At 50.6% G+C, this 15,925-nt stretch overlaps 7 protein-coding genes across 7 annotated transcripts; 5 read left to right on the forward strand and 2 right to left on the reverse strand.

The window, feature by feature from the left end:
- Positions 1 to 2,043: 2,043 nt before the first annotated feature.
- On the forward strand, positions 2,044 to 3,446 carry VFPPC_00877 (Regulatory protein cys-3; the record flags this gene model as incomplete). The annotated part of the gene is made up of 2 exons (XM_018280811.1): positions 2,044 to 2,344; positions 2,902 to 3,446. The coding sequence occupies 2 exons, from the start codon at positions 2,044 to 2,046 to the stop codon at positions 3,444 to 3,446; spliced, it is 846 nt and encodes a 281-aa protein (XP_018149156.1).
- Positions 3,447 to 3,945: 499 nt separating this feature from the next.
- On the reverse strand, positions 3,946 to 4,293 carry VFPPC_00878 (hypothetical protein; the record flags this gene model as incomplete). Its single annotated transcript, XM_018280812.1, has 1 exon — positions 3,946 to 4,293. The coding sequence occupies one exon, from the start codon at positions 4,291 to 4,293 to the stop codon at positions 3,946 to 3,948; it is 348 nt and encodes a 115-aa protein (XP_018149157.1).
- A 1,973-nt stretch (positions 4,294 to 6,266) lies between these two features.
- On the forward strand, positions 6,267 to 8,264 carry VFPPC_00880 (aminotransferase, classes I and II; the record flags this gene model as incomplete). Its single annotated transcript, XM_018280813.1, has 8 exons — positions 6,267 to 6,360; positions 6,624 to 7,099; positions 7,167 to 7,530; positions 7,589 to 7,601; positions 7,654 to 7,777; positions 7,825 to 7,904; positions 7,965 to 8,195; positions 8,243 to 8,264. 8 exons carry the CDS (start codon positions 6,267 to 6,269, stop codon positions 8,262 to 8,264), a joined length of 1,404 nt encoding a protein of 467 aa, XP_018149158.1.
- Positions 8,265 to 8,711: 447 nt separating this feature from the next.
- On the forward strand, positions 8,712 to 9,029 carry VFPPC_15246 (hypothetical protein; the record flags this gene model as incomplete). Its single annotated transcript, XM_018292999.1, has 1 exon — positions 8,712 to 9,029. The coding sequence occupies one exon, from the start codon at positions 8,712 to 8,714 to the stop codon at positions 9,027 to 9,029; it is 318 nt and encodes a 105-aa protein (XP_018149159.1).
- Positions 9,030 to 9,198: 169 nt separating this feature from the next.
- VFPPC_15247 (ubiquitin-conjugating enzyme family protein) lies at positions 9,199 to 11,138 on the forward strand (the record flags this gene model as incomplete). Its single annotated transcript, XM_022428961.1, has 2 exons — positions 9,199 to 11,074; positions 11,131 to 11,138. The coding sequence occupies 2 exons, from the start codon at positions 9,199 to 9,201 to the stop codon at positions 11,136 to 11,138; spliced, it is 1,884 nt and encodes a 627-aa protein (XP_022284701.1).
- Positions 11,139 to 11,466: 328 nt separating this feature from the next.
- VFPPC_00881 (CMGC/SRPK protein kinase) lies at positions 11,467 to 12,972 on the reverse strand (the record flags this gene model as incomplete). Its single annotated transcript, XM_018280814.1, has 5 exons — positions 11,467 to 11,651; positions 11,724 to 11,889; positions 11,960 to 12,261; positions 12,336 to 12,670; positions 12,731 to 12,972. 5 exons carry the CDS (start codon positions 12,970 to 12,972, stop codon positions 11,467 to 11,469), a joined length of 1,230 nt encoding a protein of 409 aa, XP_018149161.1.
- Positions 12,973 to 13,510: 538 nt separating this feature from the next.
- Positions 13,511 to 15,096, forward strand: VFPPC_00882 (aldehyde dehydrogenase; the record flags this gene model as incomplete). Its single annotated transcript, XM_018280815.1, has 3 exons — positions 13,511 to 13,538; positions 13,610 to 14,060; positions 14,112 to 15,096. The coding sequence occupies 3 exons, from the start codon at positions 13,511 to 13,513 to the stop codon at positions 15,094 to 15,096; spliced, it is 1,464 nt and encodes a 487-aa protein (XP_018149162.1).
- Between the last annotated feature and the right edge of the window lie 829 nt (positions 15,097 to 15,925).

The raw sequence follows: 15,925 nt of genomic DNA on the forward strand, positions 1-15,925 counted from the left end.
TAGCCCTAATTGCCGAGAATAAACAATCATGTCAGCCGCCAGATGCCGCACACTTTCAGGGGTTGAGCAAATCACTCTAACTTGCTTTCTGGATGAATTCAAGTCGAGCATGCTTTTTAAGAATCAGCTGGCCACGGGCTTGTGCGTTCTTGGAACAGGGGAAGGTCTAGACACTTTGTAGGAGACATTTGGGCAAAGAAAACTACTCCTATCGCCAAAACAAGCAGGTTTAAGCAGACATAGCAACAAGACAACATGATGCGATGTACTAAGCAACATTACGCCGAGACAAAGCGAACATAGCTCAGCCATGAGGACAATCTCAGACTAGGCAATAGTCCTTAGGTGAGGGTATCCGGATCGCATTCTTGCCTGCATGAACCAACATGCAGCAGTAAACCCGGTAAGCAACAGCCACACCTTGTGTAAGTCTCAATCTTACAAAGGATTGCCTCGATGTGTTTATGACACACCTGCATGCAGCTCGTCCCAAAAGAAGCTTAACCCATGGGCCAAGCCAAACGTGACCAAAGTTGCAATTAGAGATTGCCGCAGATCGCTTCAGGAGAACCCATGTCGAGATTGATGCATTATATTCGGCTATCGTCACAGCTGTGATTAATTTTGGTGCATGTCTCGTCTGGCGTGATTTCTGTACGACGTTATTGGACTCTGACTTTCACGTGTGTTTGCGTGATGGCATCCTTCAGCTCGCGGGGCAGCACACGTTATGCCTGGTGCCTCGCTCGGCCATGCAGGGTCCAATCTGAGCAGATTTGGCCAATCAGAATGAGGTTCAGAGCGGGATGCTGTTTTGGGACAATTTGCTCCGGTGAATTGCCGGTAAACTTTGAGAGAGGCAATTGATGATGTTGCTCTGAAGCAGTTGGATGAATTACCTGCTGGTTGTCTCTATGGTGCGACTAATACGCAACGGTCATGATGTCAGAGATGTTGGTGACGCTTGACTATATTTTAACGGTAGATGCTGGATCTTGGTAGTACGAGTACGTACCTAGGTAGGCAAGGTAGGGCAAAGGACTGGGAAAATGTGGAAATGCCGATCCAGGCGTCATGAACAATGGGCACAGAGAGCCTTCAATCCCGCAGAACCCCGAGCTGCTCCGTAAGAGGTACTCCGGAAATGGTGGCCGCATCACCCAGGTGTAATGTAACCATGTTTGCCTGCACGGCGGTTCAAGGGCTGGACCAAAAGGCTGGACCAAGGCGCTTTCATGGAAGAGTGTCATAGAAATTTGCAAAGATAAGGTAAAGTGGCGCTTCATCTTGGGTCTGAATGGCAGTGATCATGCAAAGCATCATGTTTATTGGCTGCACGTGGGTAGTTCGGTGGGGGTCTGGGGCTGCCTGGTTTCGTGATTGCTAATCAGGCTCTGTGCTCCCAGCCAATTCTGCGGATGGACTTTCCTGGGTGGGACTGGTACTGTCTCTGCGTGAATTGCGGCTGCGTGACTTGACTCTGGTGTGGGTGGGTTGATCAATTGATTGAACCGGAACAGAACTTGACTTGAAGACTGGAGCAGTGGACTGGAGCAGAGACTGGAGCAGCTGGTCAAGTATTGTTCAAGGCGTTATTGACGCTCTGCGTGGAGTCCTTCGGCTGCCCCTCGGCTGGTGCATCGGCCACACCACTGTCCAGACATTCTCGCACGACTCATAATCCACCGGCCCGGTATTCTCCTCCTCCAAACTTGTAACCGCAATCATCCACGAACCTGCTCTTGTCGCTGCGAACTACGATATTTGCACGACATCAGGTTAGATTATCGAGTCGACTTCCATCGAGCGAAATCACGACGTCCTGACTTGCACGCCTGTCACCACTCCTTCACAGGCCACCGCACGTCGACGTTCATTTTTGCCACTTGTCGAAAATCCGAAAGAGCGTCATTAAATCAGCGCAACGAAATCATCCATCCGGAATCACCAGCATCACGCATACGGAGTTGCTTTATACCTGGCTTCCCCAAATTCGAAACAAGCACATTCTGGTAGCCTACCCTCAGCAAGCATCACGCCATAATGTCGACATACAACGGTAGACACGGCCCAAACGTGTCGCAATACCTTCGCGACCTGAACACCATCAGTCCTCAGGATACAACCGGTCCTACCGAGGACGCTTTCAATATGGAAGACGATCTTGCCCTCTTCACCAACACTCAGTTCTTTGATTTCGACTCCGGCCAGAACACCGACTTCCAGGCGCAGCCTGTCAAGGTGGATGTCGATAATGCGACCCGACACAGCTCAACTGCGTCTGGCGACGTTACCCCTGCCCAGACCACAATTGGCGATATGCCCAACCTGGACTTTATGTCTGGTAAGTCATAATTTTATCTTTGTGCCGTTTGATGCCCATCACGTCTGTATCCTTGTTTCATTGGGACTGTATGATGCTCTTCTTGTCGTCCTTGGGAACCCCGGGGCGGGGCTACCAAGACAAAAGAACACCAAACTTCCCAATGTACAAATCACACAATATGCACGCGGTCTTTCTCCGTCAATCCCCGCCGCTATTCCAACCAGTCTTTTCTCGTTTTCCTGCACTGTTTCCCTCCCCGAGTTTACCTGGCGTGGACTCTGGGGTGGTTCATGTAGCAGATGTGGGGCATTATGGGGGGTTGCCTCTCGAAGACCATTTGTCATCGATGGTGCAATTCCTCGTGATGTCCGCTCGCAGATGCCACCGGGCTGACATGCGCACCACGACCGCCATCACTGGCCGGGTCTTGGTGCAGATCTGCCTGCCTGTTAAGGATGTCAATTGCGCCCGCCAGAAATGGCACTGCCGTGGACTTTACTTTTATCATTTAAACTACACTCAACGTCATGTCTCCCCTTGTTCAAGAACCCGGCTGACCCGTCATCCCACAATAGGTGACTTCAACTTCACGGACTTCAACAACGCCTATGGTGCTGCCCCACCTATGAACGCCTTCCCAGATGCTGCGCAGGGATACCAGCCCCTCCAGCCTAATCACCAGGTTCAGATTCCCCATCAACAGCCTCAATTCCGTCAAGGCAATGCCCGGGCTGGTGATAAGCGAAAGCCAGAGGCCATGGTTGCCGCCCCTACCCCAGTCCCCCAGCAGATGGACTTTGAAGGTGCTTCTCGAGTAGCTGCAGAGGAGGACAAGCGGCGGCGAAACACTGCCGCTAGCGCCCGCTTCCGTATCAAGAAGAAGCAGCGAGAGCAGGCTCTGGAGAAGTCCGCAAAGGAAATGACGGAAAAGGTCACATCGCTTGAGAACAAGGTTGCCCAGTTGGAAACCGAGAACAAGTGGCTGAAGAACCTGCTTGTCGAGAAGAACGAAGGCAGCGACGACATCACTGCTCTGTGGAAAGAGTTCACCAAGCATGCCAGCGAAAAGTCCAAGACCGCCGAGTCATCTACCACAGAAGCTATCAAGGAGGAGCGGTGACGTAGAAACCGGATCTTTCCTTAGCTGTCGAGGTGGATGATAATATGATGACATGTATGGGTGCGCGCAAACGATCGCGCCGGTGAGGCGTTCTTCAATGGTTTTGTGGCGTTAGTTGCTTTTGTAAAAGAACCTGGGTGGCCGGTTTGCTACGATTTAGGACAATGGGGAAGCGTGTCTGGTGTATGGGGATGATCTATCTATATATGACGATGCATATAGAAGTGGGCGGCTAGATATCAATTGAATACGTTAAAGTTTGATACCTATGAGGTGTTCGTATGTTTTGCAATTGGCGTGTTGGGCTGTGGAAACAATTTTGATAAACGTGCTTAGCATGCATTACATTACCGTATAGTGTCAACTTGGGGATCTGTAATGCTTATATTCCCGGCCATGCCCATAACTGCCGTGCTCTACCTCTACGATAAATCTATATGCAAACCGCTGAACCCGTATTGAACAACAAACCCAACCATACACAGCATAACCTGTCGCCTCACTCATTCTCCTTGGCCTTCTTCACCGCCTCCAACCGCTGCTTATTCCGCCTCCCCAAAATCCTCAACGTATTCTCCTTCTCAATGTCCGCCATCTGAGACCAATTCGTGATGCGGGACATAGTTCCATCTACATTCACAACAAGAGGGCCCAGATGGTCTAGCTTGATGGTTGTGCCGCCGCCAGAAACATCCAGAGTTGTAGCTGATTCTCCCGGGGCAGGTAGAGCTCTATCACTGGGGTTTGTGGACGTAGAGCTCGATGATTCGGGTGTGTCAGCGTCTTTGGGCGATGATGTAGATGAGTAGAAGGTTCGTGAGGTGTGGTTGGTGTTGATGGAGGCCATGGCTCGGAGTTGTGAGATTGGTGGTCTGAGTCGTGAGAATACGAGCATGCCTGTTGTTTGGGGGTTGAGGCTGGAGGGTGATTCGGTTGCCTTGTGGGGTGGGTTACACTGCTTGGGCTGAGAGTGCGGCTATGCGGGATGACTGAGTGTGATGATGATTGATGATGTGTTGTACGGAGGGCTTGTGGTGTTGGGGGAGTTTTTCGTGAGGGATGAGGTGAGGTTCGATGGATCCACTTCTTCCCGCTGGTGAGCTGGACCCTTGTTTGTTCACCTTGGTGACGAGCTGGGACATTGAAACCAGCTTCACGTTGGGAATGTGATCGAGATTCTGACTTGTTCGGAGATATCAAACCCTGAGAACGGTGGTGTTCAGTCCCAGCGTAATTGCAGCCGCACAGAAATCTCTCAGACTGCACTGCGTACTTCGTAGAACAACAATCGCATGAGTGCTCAGCCTTCCTGTCCAACTTGTATGACAGCTCATTGATTCATATCACAAAGTAAGCCATGCCGCCCGCCGCGTGCACCGTCGCACAAATACCATGTACATCAGAAATTTGTGAAACAGCGGGAAATGGCTGCCGATGATATGCGTCAACTTGCCTTGACAAGTGCACTTGGCATGCACAGAAAGCGAGGTACTTTATTCTGTACTCCACAAGAGTAGATGCAGCGCTGTTTCACAGGACGTATAACACGAAACGAGTTATTACCGGCCACGAAAATGAATAGGCGGACATGGTGGAAGAATGCCAGCTCACCGACAGGACAAAGACGGGTGCGATTTGAAGGCCAGGTCTGTTTTTGGATCCCTGCAGCTTGGATGGACCCCAACTGGCACTGGGCTCTTCAGGCTAATACTGCCGATGTTGGGTGTGGTGGATCGGCGATGTGGGAAAGGGGACAAGCTGACAGGGACTTGATTCAAGAAACGGCATTGATGCAACGAGAGGGATATTGCGACACCGCTTGTTTATGGACTCTGTCTGTGGAAGTTGTTTGCGTTTGATGGATCAAGCGAGAATGCAGATACCAAGTAGAAGTTTTGAAGTTGTCATTCATCAAAAAGCTTGCAGCTGTCTGGTACTCCGTAGACAGCTGCTCAATTGACTGGAAACGACAAACGGTGACGTCTTGTGCCGAGTTCCGGGCGGTGTCTCACAGAGAGGCAAGAGCCATTGACTCCATTGTCTCGTTTAACGACTGTCCCAACGCTGACGCCGTCGGTAGTTGAAGCAGCGCCTGTCATGCCATGTCACAAAATAATATGACTTGACCGTTTGCTTCGCGATATGTCATTGCCTGCACGATATAAGCAATCTGGTCTCAGTTAATATCAGGAATCCTGGCCAGGCAACATCGGACACGCCGCATCACTATTTTGTCCAAACCGACCTAGCCCACGGCCGTCACCGAACCAAGCCATACATGCACATCGCACATCGCGAATCCTCCATGTCCATCTCCAGTCCCTCGCCCACAGCCTTGTTCCCGCCCCCATTCACGAACAAGGTGAAGCTAGGCGCCCCATTGTTGTCTTCGTGTCAACTACAAGCACAGGAAAGCAGCTTCGTCCATCTTGGACTAAATTACCAACAGCCACTCGCCGCAAGAGGCCACCCTCCCCCGCCTGCAAGGATATGGAGACTTGACTTGACTGTAGACATACAAGTATGGGAGGGGCCCTAATGAGTACTTGAGGCCATTCCAGTGACCATATGGCCCCAAGTCCACTTATAACTGCCCGAAGCCGCGCCTGAGCTCTCCACTTGCTCTCCGAAAGCTCTTGCGGCAGGTTTTTTTTGGTTCTTCACCTTGACCTTGAACGTTTCTTGCTCGTCTTCTTCTGCCCACGTCCACTTCTCCTAAATTTGACCTCCTTGGAATACTTCCTCTGCAGGCGCCGCCGCCTTGCTTTATTGATTCGCTTCACACTACTCACGTAGGACCACACGCCAACGCCTGTCAGCATGTTCAGCGGGCGTAAGTTTTCGTTCAACCGCCACACTGGCGCTCCGAAACCCAGAGCTCGCCGATTCAGCAACGCTGAGCCTGGCGCAAATGGTGAGCTTGCCCTTGGATTTTGAACTGTCTTCTTTTCCAGCGCCACACATTCGTGATGAGCTTGACGACATTGGCGCTTTTTGTAGTCTTGGCAAGGCAATGAAGGACTTGGTGTAAGCTTGCGACGGCTGGGCTCGCACAAGTGAACCCCTCCCCCGCATCTTCACTCCCAAAAGCATCGACAAGCTCAGGAACAAGGGGATCAAGAAGCGGAACAAAACTTAAAAGTTACGTTTGAGGCAGCTTGCTGACCGCCGACACAGAGGTTCAATCCAAAGTTCACCGCCAGTTTCGCAACGCCCACGAGGGCCATCTTCCCCATGCTGGTCTCGATGCCAGCAGAGCTTCCACTGGTGTAATTTGGTGTACTGAGCGGGCTGCCGAGCTTGGCTTCTTCGAGGATCCCGACTCCTGGGCCAATTTGGGCCAGGGAGCACCCGAGGTGGAGGATGACATTGCCGGCTGCTTTCAGCGTCCTACGACGATTGATATTTCCGTCGCTGCGAGAGAGTACGGTCCTACCGCTGGCATTCGACCGCTGAGAGAGGCAGTGGCCAAGCTGTACAATGAGATGCATCGCAAGGGAAAGGATAGCCAGTATACCTGGGAGAATGTGGCCATTGTGCCTGGAGGTCGAGCGGGTTTGATTCGAATTGCCGCCGTATTGGGCAATTCGTACTTGAGTTTCTTTTTGCCCGACTATACGGCGTATAACGAAATGTTAAGTTTGTTCAAGAATGTACGTGCGCCATTACACTGGTGTGGTAAACGAGAATACCAGAAGAATTTCGCTAACAGCCACCTAGTTTGCAGCTATTCCCGTCCCTCTGTCTGAGGAAGATGGCTATCATATCCACCCGGACAAGATTGCAGAGGAAATCGCCCGTGGTACCTCTGTCATCCTCACCTCAAATCCCCGAAACCCTACCGGCCGAGTCGTTGCCAACCCTGAGTTGGCCGAGATTCAGGACATTTGCCGTGGCCGAGCCACCTTGATCAGCGATGAGTTTTACTCTGGCTACAACTACACTAGTAACTGCGACGGAACTACTATTTCTGCCGCCGAAAACGTCGAAGATGTTGATGAAGATGATGTTCTTATTATCGATGGTCTTACGAAGCGATTCCGATTGCCTGGATGGCGAATTGCATGGATCCTGGGACCCAAGGGTATGATATGACTGCTTGCCGTGGAGTGTGAGGAGTTGCTGACGTCTCATTTCTTCAGAGTACATTGCCGCGTACGTATATGGCTGAATTTCATCGCCTTAACAGAAAACTGACATCATTTAGCATCGGCTCCTGTGGTAGTTATTTGGATGGCGGTGCCTGCCACGCCTTCCAAGATGCCGCTATCCCCATGCTGGAGCCAACTCTTGTCCAGAACGAAATGGTCCACTTGCAGCGCCACTTTCGTGTAAGTGATCCATCATCTCATGTAGACATCCAACTAACTGGCAATAGGACAAGCGAGACTACGTTGTCCGTCGCCTACGCGAAATGGGCTTCGTCATTAAATACGTGCCCGATTCAACCTTTTACTTGTATGTCCATGTCCATGGTAATACTCACTTGCCACCACATGAAGCAGCTAACAGAAATAGGTGGCTCAACCTCGATGGCCTCCCCGCAAGTATCGCTGATGGCCTCAACTTCTTCCAGGCCTGTCTGGAAGAAAAGGTCATTGTCGTGCCCGGCATCTTCTTCGACCTCAACCCCTCGCGACGTCGAGACTTGTTTGACAGTCCGTGCCACCACTTTGTGCGTTTCTCGTACGGCCCAAGAATGGACGTGCTGCGCATGGGGTTGGATGGCATTGAGAGAGTTGTTTCCAAGTATGTACCCTGTTTAGAACGTTGGAATGGTTGCTAATTTTTGGTAGGCACAAGAAGGCTGCGGAGTAGGTGGGAAAGTTTACGACGTGAGGCGAAGCGTGTGTCCTATAAGGCACTGGGCTCTCAGGTGAGTCTGTTGACGTTACGGGGTTGAAACAGAGTGCTATATAGGTGATAGTTGGCATTGAGCGTGTCTGCGTTGACATGAATTGAATGATGACGATGTGACCATGCCCTGAAGCTAAATCCGCCTTTATAAGTCGGCTATGCATGTCGTGTATGCTTACTAATACGAACTCATTAAATGTGAAGAGTCAAAGAGGCACTCGTGGCCACTGGCCTATGGGGGAGATATTCCCACCCCATAGTCTGTTGAGAAGCGTGGTACGCGACCGTAAGATTGCGCCAATTGATGTTCGTATGCGTCCTTCGGCTACATTAACACGACCACATGCGGTTCGCAGGTTGTCGCTCATTACTGTGGCTTACGCATTTCTTGTTAAATAAGTTCCAAATATGGTGTGTGATGGCCTACAAACTGTGACCCAACCACCTCAATTTGACAACCCTCGACCAAATCAGGAGGCAAACAAACAAGTGTCGCTCAATACCAAAAATCCTCGATATCACATCATTGGCCCCTGCAGCGTCCTAAAATTACTGCAATATCAATTTAACATTAATACATTTCACACAGGAGTGGCTACCCGCAACGGCCGTGACTCACCGGCAGCCATCGAGATACGTGGACTCAGCCACGGTTGGCTCCGAACAGTCAGATGGCCAAAAACAGGACAAAATGTAATAACCACCAGAATACAGCGTACGTTATAATTCAAAGAGATGTATAAATGCATCAGTCTCATGCTACCTTGACCATGTCTTTGGTTCGCTCTGTGCCCGATTGCCCAGCAGCGGCCCACCACCATCACCAACTTATTCAGAACGACGCAGTTGGCAAGCTGCGAGAACATTGAAGTTCAGACATTCATTTCCGGGTAGAATGGCTTCCGAACCGCCGTTTACGTTGGCCACACGGCGGAGACTCCTGCGCGACATTGCAGAACTCCAGGAGAAGCCGTACGCCAATATCAAGCTGCACCTCGTTGACCTGACCAAAGCGTGTCTTATCCTCAGCCCCGAAGGATATCGCCGCTTACATCTGACGGTTCATCTGAATGATAATTATCCGCTTTCGGCGCCGTGGGTGACCATACAGACCCGAATTCATCATCCGAATGTATTTGGCAACTATATCTGCGCGTCTATTCTCAACACCAGTGAGGGCTATACGCCTGCCTATACACTCAAAGGGATATGTATCCAGCTGCTCAGTTTCTTTGGCAGCGACAGCATAGAACAAACTGGTGGCGGCTGGTCCGTCGACCTTAAAGACTTCAAGCATGGTAATGTAGGGGAACAGGAGTGCCGCTTTCAATGTCCTGATTGCAAGTTCGACAGCACTCGTGATACCGCTACGACTGAGGACCAGCCTCAGAGCAGACGGAGTAGAAAAAGACAAAGGGCGAGGCAAAGGGCTGCAGCTCTAACGGAGGTTAGCTTGCCTACACAATCTCCGCGAACATCATCAGCCGCATATATCGCTGGGCTTCCAGACGAACTACTGCTGGAGACCTTGGATCACCTCGATTTCGAAGACCTCATGTCCTTTTCACAGGCCTGGCCACGGGTTGAAACTCTTGTTCAGACATACGACTTGGTGCGCAGCCGCGATCTGCAATGCTTTGTTTTGAAGGAAACGTATAGACGGCTACTGCTTGGTATTGGTGTTTCCGTCGTCAGGGGCGGCACACTGCAATCCGAATTCGACTTGATTTCCGGAAGGGCATTCCATCAGCTTAAAATTCGGGAATCAGTCCACGGCATTCCCTTTCAGAACTGGCTCCCGTTGCCCATTTCATATCCACACTGGCGGCAGGTTCACCCACACATCATGAGGTCTCTCACTCAACTTGCAGAAAGAATGAATCTCCCCAACAATATACCCAAGGTGAAGGTCGTATTCGCCTTTATGACCGACATTGTTGTACGTCTAAACCTGGATGTGGAAGGACAAGCCCCGAGAAGTAGCCAGAGGAACAAGGAGGGTCAATATTTTGCCCGCAAGAGTACCCTTCGGCATGCGTCTGAAAAGGCCATCGAATCGTACTTTCACTTGTATCATCTACTCCTCTGTCTCGCAACAGGACCTGGTGGCAAGGCCGTTGTAGAAGAGGCGAACAGGATGATCACCTCCTTTATGGACGGCAAGCGAAGCAAGGACCACGTACCTAACCTTGGCCATCTCCTCACTGCCTTGCACATCAGCGACGTGGAGGTTACCGTTGCGCTCAGGAAGGCAATCATCACCGAAACCATCACCCGGAACGTCGTCTGGCTGCTGGACGGCAAGGGCGCCGGCTTCGCAGAGCTGGGGTTCTTGGAAGACGACGACATATCGTATTATCGGCTCAAGAAGACATTTCAGGGGAGTCGAACATCGTACCGGCTGTTGATGTTTTCGGAACTATTCCGCCGCACCGCACGTCCTTCATCGAGCACCGATTCTGGGAAATCCCTCGTCGAAATTCGCAATGAGCTATTCACTCGTCATGGCGGGCCGCCTCCAGGCGCCGCAGCAAAGTTGGCATCTGAAGTACGGCGCTTACAGAAAATTGACGAGTTTCCTACTTTCCTCCAAGAAATGGGGCTGACGGCTATCCCTGGCGCGAAGAACTTTACGACAGTGTTGCGTGATACAGTTCGTGCGAGCGTTGCAAAGGGCTATAGCTGTGGTGGCGATCAGAGGAGATTGCTGCGTTTGCGGATTTCGCGGGACGACGAGATTGATGTAGATGCTGCAATCGAGAAGTTCTATGGTAAGGACAGGGTCGGATTGTATAGGGGAGAGACAGTAAGCCGAATTGTCTCGGAGGTGAATAGTGGAAAGTTGACTTTCTTCCCACGGAGAAACGACGCGGTCAAGTCGAGTCGTAGAAGGGGTGGACAATACAGGTAGTCTGTAAACTTTCCGGATGCTGGAAATGCTCTGGAGCTGACGTTTGGCTGCGGAAAAGAGAGTCTGGGCGATGTATTTTAGTGTAACTCGAGTAGCGTTGCAGGTTCAGACCTTTACGCTATGAAATTATTAGCACCGCCAGTCAAAATACAAAGACAATTACAAACGGGCTATAGCATACTGAAATGGAAACGGCTCTGATAAACAAGGGTTTCTAGATGTTTGGAAACATTATGGTTTGGGCGCCTCTTTTTACATGTTCCCCATTATCCACTCATCATCAGCGAGCGCCTTTGCTGAGGAACGCCTCGAAGGTTCCCATTGGAGTATTTTGCGCATCATGGCGAGAAACTTCTCTCGACTCTCACCTTCCAGACTAGTCTCTTTCTCCTCCAGCGATATGCTATCAGGGAGGGGAATATCTGCACGCAAATCTCCTGTGGAATAGGCGGATCTCTGTCAGCAAGGACAGGGAGGCTCTTGGTCCAATTTCAGGCGCGATGACCTACCTTTCTCCGTGAAGAACTTATGGCTCGACCTTCCCGCACGGAGAAGCGCCTGTGAAGGCTGTCCAAGCAAGCCAGTTATCTCAGCAAGATGCGCCCTGCTCCGGTAGGTCTGATGCTCTGGGTCGAAACCCGTAAACAAGTGTTGACCTTCAAAGAGATCCCAGATCTGAGGAGACACCACGCAGACAAATCAGCTCTCGAATTTGAAAGACTCCACGCTAGGTTGGAAGGCTTACCATGCAACCGGTGTTCCATATGTCGACTTCATATGACCACGGTGCCTCCAAGATGACTTCAGGTGCTCTGTATATATCAGGCTGTACATCTTCAAAATGCTCTACATCTCCGGCAACGGCCGAGCCAAAATCACAAAGTACGGGAGCGCCCCAATTCTTGGGCATTTGGAGCTCGCGTGACGTATAAACGACTCTACCGTCCACCTCCTTTCGCGGAGACGGGTCGCGCAGCTCCTGCCCCTCGAATGCACTAAACACTGAGTCGTCATTGACACCAAACATGATATTATCGGCTTTTATATCTACCCGGCAATAGTTTAGCAACGTTCCTAGCGGCTGCAAGGGCCACAGCCTTCGTTCCAACCTTGATACGCACCTGTGTGGATAATCCGGCATTCGCTATGCAAAAAGTCCAAAGCAAGAAAGAGGCGGCGAAGGACAAAGACGAGAACAGGTGCAGGCAGTCTCATCACTGGGTTGCGGCGAAGAAAAGTCAATACGCTCTCCCACAGCGGAGGATGAACCAAGCACCGATGGCATCCATCTGGGCCAGCAACGTCAAAGGAGTCGAGAAGTTCTCTAACAGCACCGCGACCGGGATGCTTTGGGGACGATGCCGAAATTCGCTTGTACATTGTGAGTTCGTGATCCAGCTGCCCGCCTAGAGACTTTGCATTTATGAATAGCTTCAGTGCTACATGCCGACGACCTCTTCGTGTGCCGTCAGTTGGATGGCAATTTCAGTTGTGGACAGAATGAAGAATATCTTACAGCAAGTCGCGTGCCAACCAAACCGTGGAACTCGCTCCGAATCCAAGCTTGCCAACAATCTGATATTGATCTCTGAGGACTTCTCCAATACGAGCCGGATAGTAACGCGATGCAATGTAGTCGGGGAAGAGCTCCTCCTCTATCTTCTCTGTTGATGGGATTCGCGTGAAGTTGGGGTTGGAGAAGCTAAGAGGCTGCCATGTCCGACCAGGCAAAGCTAACCGCCGAAGAAATGACGCCATACGCAGCTGAATTGCAAGGAAAGGTGAGTACGATGTCGTAAGATTGCGAGTCTTCGACGTAATTGCACAAGCAGAATCCAGGACGTACGTTTGATGTCTTGTGTGTCCTGACCTGGATGGATGCATTGATGAGGTTCAACATTGAATGTGGTTGCAAGATGCTCGCCCCACTTACCCGTCACTTCATCAAACTTCATCTCAGCGATAAGCGAAAATAACCCATGCAATGAGGCGCCGCGGATGTAATCAGTCGAAATATTCCGTATTCTTCTTGAACAACAGTGTACCACTAGTGGGGATTGGTTGTGCAAGGAAAAGCATCATGCCCAGATGTCGGAAATGCGGCTCCAATTCCGAACTTACACAAGATGCCGAGTCTCGCCTTCCAAGCTCATGTTTGCATGTCCCGAGTTTCCGAGCCCAGAAAGTAGAATAAAACTTAAATGGATGTGTGAGCATTACTTCAATTACCATGTAGCCACTCGTCGTATTTCTTCTAATAGTCTCGGAGCATAACGTATCCTGAACCACTATCATCATGGCTGAAGTCACTCTCACTGGTGTCGGTGGCATCTCCATCACAGGCACGTTTTCTGGTCAAAACAACAAGTCAGTACAATACTAATCAAAATTGCAGTACCAACTGGTCTCTTCATAGACAACAAATTCATTCCAGCCAGCGCCAACTCCACCATAAATATAGAGAACCCCCTCACATGCAGCAACCTCGCAACAGTGTCGGCAGCACAGAACGAAGATATTGACCGCGCCGTTCAAAGCTCAACACTAGCCTTTTCATCGTGGAAACGAGAGAGTCCTAGTTTCCGACGCGCTCTGCTTCTCAAATTGGCAGACCTGATTGAGAGAGATGCATCCATCATCGCGTCCCTCGAGGCCATTGACGCTGGCATCTTGTACCGAGACTCCATGGGCATGAACATACCACAAGCCCTAGAGAACTTGAAATACTTTGCAGGATGGGCAGACAAGGTAGACGGACTAACATTAACCATCCCGGGAGGCATGGCATATACCAGACGAGAACCCATTGGCGTATGCGCCGCCATTATACCGTGGAATGCGCCATTGTATGCATCACCCATCCTGTCATGAAGCAATGTGACTTACACGAATGGTAGGATGATAACCATCTGGAAGCTGGCACCAGCTCTTGCCGCCGGCAACACAATCATCATCAAAACACCAGAAATGTGTCCTTTGTACGGCCAAAAGCTCGGGCAACTCATAGCCGAAGCCGGGATTCCGCCTGGTGTCGTCAACATCGTATGCGGGCTAGGTGGTGTTGCTGGCGCCGCGCTTTCCGCTCACACAAGTATAAGAAAGATCTCCTTCACAGGTAGCCCCGGCGTTGGCAGACAAATCCTAGCCACATCAGCACGAACGAATTTGAAAAGAGTCACGCTCGAGCTAGGTGGAAAGGGAGCTTCCATTGTGTTTGACGATGCGGACTGGGAGAACGCCCTCTTCTGGACAACCATGGGCATCACCGTCAACAACGGCCAGGTTTGCATTGCCGGAAGCCGGATATACGTCCAGGACACCATCTACGACAAATTCATACAGGAGTTCTCCAAGCGGGTTAGCGAGGCTGTGCATGGCGACCCTCTCATCGCTGAGACGACCAAAGGCCCTGTGATCAACCGCGCGCAGCGGGACAAGATCCTCTCTTACATCGACCTTGGTAAGAGCTCCGGGGCGAAGCTCATTGCTGGGGGTGAGCCGTTCCCCAGCGATGGACATTTTGTTGCCAATACGGCTTTCGCGGACGTTTCGGATGATGCTCGAATCATGAAAGAAGAAGTATTTGGGCCACTTGCCTGCATTGCGCCATTCATAGCCGAGGAGGAAGTTGTGAGGAGGGCCAACGACACCGCCTTTGGGCTCAGCGCGGCAGTCTTCACTAATGACTTGAACAGAGCGTATCGGGTTGCGGAGGCGATGGAAGCTGGACAGGTTACTGTGAATAATTGGGGTGCTGTGCATGCGAATACGCCGTTTGGGGGTGTCAAGGAGAGTGGCTTTGGGCGTGATATGGGTAAGGAGGCGTTGGATGAGTGGACATCTGTGAAGACTGTGAAGTGGCATATTCTGGGCTCTACGTGATTTGGATGCATGTATTGGGATTTAGACATTGATATGCGACGAATATCAACACTGGGCGTACAAGTAAGTATCTATGGCTCTGGCCAACATAGCCAGTATAGTAGGTTGCGAGACACTTTTATGACGATGGGGCTTGATGTTTTCTCTCGCAACTTGACATTCCTAATATTCTCGTGAAACCTAAAGTCATGTACCGTGATGACGAAACGTGAGTCAGAACAACACGCCTCCCGAGCGGGATGTAAGCCGGAACCGGATGCAAATTCCGACAAGGCTTTCCGCCGCGAGTGTTGAATAAGCCAATGGTAAGTCTTTGAGAGAGCCGTGGTATCAGAATGTACGGCAAGACCTCACATTGGCTTGGATTCAGAAGAAAAGGCATTCATTAAGCGGCGCATTTTGGCTGTCAGAGCAGGTTGCGTCTCATACATTTCTCTGTTGATTGAGAGCACTCATTAGTAAGAGTCAAGATGTGCAATGCCCTGCAGCACAAATAGGCACTAATCAGACCCGAAAAGTTCCTTCCATACTAACGCTGACGTTTTCATTTAAACTGATAATATTTGAACTAGGATCTGTTTCCTATGTCATGGGCTCTTCGATACATTACCATCACAAGTCTAGCTGAACATACAAAATTCTTTCGCATACTACTACCGTACATCTCAAGTATAAATAAATAGCAATCTAATATATTAGATCTGCAATTCATAGCCTCATAGCATTGGCTCTCATTCCCCAGCCAAAGTCTAGTCGTACATCATTTACACCCAAGACATTGCATGTGGAACACCATCGGGTCATGTTCACCACATGCACACCATCCTTC

The sequence above is a fragment of the Pochonia chlamydosporia genome, chromosome 1, assembly GCF_001653235.2.
Source record: "Pochonia chlamydosporia 170 chromosome 1, whole genome shotgun sequence".
Taxonomy (NCBI): Eukaryota; Fungi; Ascomycota; class Sordariomycetes; order Hypocreales; family Clavicipitaceae; genus Pochonia; species Pochonia chlamydosporia.